This window comes from Hemibagrus wyckioides, linkage group LG09 (assembly GCF_019097595.1).
Source record: "Hemibagrus wyckioides isolate EC202008001 linkage group LG09, SWU_Hwy_1.0, whole genome shotgun sequence".
Taxonomy (NCBI): domain Eukaryota; kingdom Metazoa; phylum Chordata; class Actinopteri; order Siluriformes; family Bagridae; genus Hemibagrus; species Hemibagrus wyckioides.
Window position 1 is genome coordinate 25,148,157 of NC_080718.1, and position 5,000 is coordinate 25,153,156.

At 41.0% G+C, this 5,000-nt stretch overlaps 1 protein-coding gene across 5 annotated transcripts in view; it reads left to right on the forward strand.

The window, feature by feature from the left end:
• ehbp1 (EH domain binding protein 1) overlaps positions 1 to 5,000 on the forward strand; it is a 161,348-nt gene that overhangs the window by 75,544 nt on the left and 80,804 nt on the right. For all 5 annotated transcript variants that reach the window (XM_058398826.1, XM_058398827.1, XM_058398828.1 and 2 more), the window contains one exon: positions 551 to 599. In XM_058398826.1, the coding sequence (XP_058254809.1) occupies positions 551 to 599 (49 nt within the window). The remainder of the gene's footprint in view (positions 1 to 550; positions 600 to 5,000) is intronic.

Genomic DNA, 5,000 nt, shown 5'->3' on the forward strand with positions numbered 1-5,000 from the left:
CTAGTACACACACACACACACACATACACACATATATGTACACACATCTCCCTTGGTCTGTCTGTCTTCCCTTGTCTCTCTCTACTTTTACATTCATTGTTTTTCATTTATAATTTAATTATTTTACAACTTTACAGTCATTTCTTTGAAGATTTATTTAGTTTAGAATTACTAATAATTTATTTGTGTTTCAGAATTAAATGTCAAATCAACCAGAGACTGAATAAATTCACCATTCCTAATAAAACTACTAATTACCCAGTCGCATTTATCACACACACACACACACATACAGCTGAGATAAATGTGTATACTTCTACCACCATTACTAATAACACTGCTCTCTCTCTCCCCGTCTCTTTCTCTTTCTTTCTGTGCCTCTGTCTCTCTTTCTTTCTCTTTCTCTCCCTCTCTCTCTCTCTCTCTCTCTCACACACACACTCTCTCTCTGTGCCTCTGTCTCTCTCTTTCTTTCTCTTTCTCTCTCTCTCTCTCTGTCTCTCTCTTCTCTTCTCTCTCTCTCTCTCTCTCTCTCTCTCTCGCCCCTTAGTGACTACAAGTCTCTAAATCCTCAAGACATTAAAGAAAACAACAAAAAGGTAAGACTACATCAGCTCTCACCCCCCCCCCCCCATTAAAACACTAATGTGTGTGTGTGTGTGTGTGTGTGTGTGTCCATAATCCTCCTCACAGGTGACTCTTTTTTTTGTTTTGTTTTAAAGCTCCCTTGCTCCCACCCAGAGCTTTCTAATTGCCACTTTCTGAAGGCCAGCTTGATGGAAAGTGTGTATGTTGTTTGTGAGTGTGTGACAGAGAGAGTAGAAAAGTCACCTGGGAACTGTAAGATAGCATCATAATTCAAAAACATGCTGCGAATAAACTAAACATCCCTCTATTTTAGAGAGAGAGAGGGAGAGAGAGAGAAAGTGGAGGAAGTGGAAAGGGATGATGTACATGGTGTGTCAAAACATATTCTAATCCCAGGAGCACACTTCTTTTCCTTCCTTTGTGGATTTAAGTGTGTGTGTGTGGTTTGGGTCTACCTTAGCTGTAATCCAGTTACGGATCTGAGAGAAGCAGAGAGAGAGAGAGAGAGAGAGAGAGAGAGAGAGAGCAGAAAGAAGAAGAACTTCTTGGTGTAAACCTCACACTAGTACAGTGAAGCAAATATGTGAAGAGTAGCACTGAAGATAAGTGAAAAAAACTCGTTGTGTGTGATGAGGTGGGAGTGTAGTGGTGATTAGACAGAGTGTAGTGGTGATTAGACAGAGTGTAGTGGTGATTAGACAGAGTATAGTGGTGATTGGTATAGTGGTGATTAGACAGAGTGTAGTGGTGATTAGACAGAGTATAGTGGTGATTAGACAGAGTGTAGTGGTGATTAGACAGAGTATAGTGGTGATTAGACAGAGTGTAGTGGTGATTAGACAGAGTGTAGTGGTGATTAGACAGAGTGTAGTGGTGATTAGACAGAGTGTAGTGGTGATTAGACAGAGTGTAGTGGTGATTAGACAGAGTGTAGTGGTGATTAGACAGAGTGTAGTGGTGATTAGACAGAGTGTAGTGGTGATTAGACAGAGTGTAGTGGTGATTAGACAGAGTATAGTGGTGATTAGACAGAGTATAGTGGTGATTAGACAGAGTATAGTGGTGATTAGACAGAGTGTAGTGGTGATTAGACAGAGTGTAGTGGTGATTAGACAGAGTATAGTGGTGATTAGACAGAGTGTAGTGGTGATTAGACAGAGTGTAGTGGTGATTAGACAGAGTGTAGTGGTGATTAGACAGAGTGTAGTGGTGATTAGACAGAGTGTAGTGGTGATTAGACAGAGTGTAGTGGTGATTAGACAGAGTGTAGTGGTGATTAGACAGAGTGTAGTGGTGATTAGACAGAGTGTAGTGGTGATTAGACAGAGTGTAGTGGTGATTAGACAGAGTGTAGTGGTGATTAGACAGAGTATAGTGGTGATTGGTATAGTGGTGATTAGACAGAGTGTAGTGGTGATTAGACAGAGTGTAGTGGTGATTAGACAGAGTGTAGTGGTGATTAGACAGAGTATAGTGGTGATTAGACAGAGTGTAGTGGTGATTAGACAGAGTGTAGTGGTGATTAGACAGAGTGTAGTGGTGATTAGACAGAGTATAGTGGTGATTAGACAGAGTATAGTGGTGATTAGACAGAGTATAGTGGTGATTAGACAGAGTGTAGTGGTGATTAGACAGAGTGTAGTGGTGATTAGACAGAGTGTAGTGGTGATTAGACAGAGTGTAGTGGTGATTAGACAGAGTGTAGTGGTGATTAGACAGAGTGTAGTGGTGATTAGACAGAGTGTAGTGGTGATTAGACAGAGTGTAGTGGTGATTAGACAGAGTGTAGTGGTGATTAGACAGAGTATAGTGGTGATTAGACAGAGTGTAGTGGTGATTAGACAGAGTGTAGTGGTGATTAGACAGAGTATAGTGGTGATTAGACAGAGTGTAGTGGTGATTAGACAGAGTGTAGTGGTGATTAGACAGAGTGTAGTGGTGATTAGACAGAGTGTAGTGGTGATTAGACAGAGTATAGTGGTGATTAGACAGAGTATAGTGGTGATTGGTATAGTGGTGATTAGACAGAGTGTAGTGGTGATTAGACAGAGTGTAGTGGTGATTAGACAGAGTATAGTGGTGATTAGACAGAGTGTAGTGGTGATTAGACAGAGTGTAGTGGTGATTAGACAGAGTGTAGTGGTGATTAGACAGAGTGTAGTGGTGATTAGACAGAGTATAGTGGTGATTAGACAGAGTATAGTGGTGATTAGACAGAGTGTAGTGGTGATTAGACAGAGTGTAGTGGTGATTAGACAGAGTGTAGTGGTGATTAGACAGAGTATAGTGGTGATTAGACAGAGTGTAGTGGTGATTAGACAGAGTGTAGTGGTGATTAGACAGAGTATAGTGGTGATTAGACAGAGTATAGTGGTGATTGGTATAGTGGTGATTAGACAGAGTGTAGTGGTGATTAGACAGAGTATAGTGGTGATTAGACAGAGTGTAGTGGTGATTAGACAGAGTGTAGTGGTGATTAGACAGAGTGTAGTGGTGATTAGACAGAGTGTAGTGGTGATTAGACAGAGTGTAGTGGTGATTAGACAGAGTGTAGTGGTGATTAGACAGAGTGTAGTGGTGATTAGACAGAGTATAGTGGTGATTAGACAGAGTGTAGTGGTGATTAGACAGAGTATAGTGGTGATTGGTATAGTGGTGATTAGACAGAGTATAGTGGTGATTAGACAGAGTATAGTGGTGATTAGACAGAGTATAGTGGTGATTAGACAGAGTATAGTGGTGATTAGACAGAGTGTAGTGGTGATTAGACAGAGTGTAGTGGTGATTAGACAGAGTGTAGTGGTGATTAGACAGAGTGTAGTGGTGATTAGACAGAGTGTAGTGGTGATTAGACAGAGTGTAGTGGTGATTAGACAGAGTGTAGTGGTGATTAGACAGAGTGTAGTGGTGATTAGACAGAGTGTAGTGGTGATTAGACAGAGTATAGTGGTGATTAGACAGAGTATAGTGGTGATTAGACAGAGTGTAGTGGTGATTAGACAGAGTGTAGTGGTGATTAGACAGAGTATAGTGGTGATTGGTATAGTGGTGATTAGACAGAGTATAGTGGTGATTAGACAGAGTATAGTGGTGATTAGACAGAGTGTAGTGGTGATTAGACAGAGTATAGTGGTGATTAGACAGAGTGTAGTGGTGATTAGACAGAGTATAGTGGTGATTAGACAGAGTGTAGTGGTGATTAGACAGAGTGTAGTGGTGATTAGACAGAGTGTAGTGGTGATTAGACAGAGTATAGTGGTGATTAGACAGAGTATAGTGGTGATTAGACAGAGTATAGTGGTGATTAGACAGAGTGTAGTGGTGATTAGACAGAGTGTAGTGGTGATTAGACAGAGTGTAGTGGTGATTAGACAGAGTATAGTGGTGATTAGACAGAGTATAGTGGTGATTAGACAGAGTATAGTGGTGATTAGACAGAGTATAGTGGTGATTAGACAGAGTGTAGTGGTGATTAGACAGAGTGTAGTGGTGATTAGACAGAGTGTAGTGGTGATTAGACAGAGTGTAGTGGTGATTAGACAGAGTGTAGTGGTGATTAGACAGAGTGTAGTGGTGATTAGACAGAGTGTAGTGGTGATTAGACAGAGTGTAGTGGTGATTAGACAGAGTGTAGTGGTGATTAGACAGAGTATAGTGGTGATTAGACAGAGTATAGTGGTGATTAGACAGAGTGTAGTGGTGATTAGACAGAGTATAGTGGTGATTAGACAGAGTGTAGTGGTGATTAGACAGAGTGTAGTGGTGATTAGACAGAGTATAGTGGTGATTAGACAGAGTATAGTGGTGATTAGACAGAGTATAGTGGTGATTAGACAGAGTATAGTGGTGATTAGACAGAGTGTAGTGGTGATTAGACAGAGTGTAGTGGTGATTAGACAGAGTGTAGTGGTGATTAGACAGAGTATAGTGGTGATTAGACAGAGTATAGTGGTGATTAGACAGAGTGTAGTGGTGATTAGACAGAGTATAGTGGTGATTAGACAGAGTATAGTGGTGATTAGACAGAGTGTAGTGGTGATTAGACAGAGTGTAGTGGTGATTAGACAGAGTATAGTGGTGATTAGACAGAGTGTAGTGGTGATTAGACAGAGTGTAGTGGTGATTAGACAGAGTATAGTGGTGATTAGACAGAGTGTAGTGGTGATTAGACAGAGTATAGTGGTGATTAGACAGAGTATAGTGGTGATTAGACAGAGTATAGTGGTGATTAGACAGAGTGTAGTGGTGATTAGACAGAGTGTAGTGGTGATTAGACAGAGTATAGTGGTGATTAGACAGAGTGTAGTGGTGATTAGACAGAGTGTAGTGGTGATTAGACAGAGTGTAGTGGTGATTAGACAGAGTGTAGTGGTGATTAGACAGAGTGTAGTGGTGATTAGACAGAGTGTAGT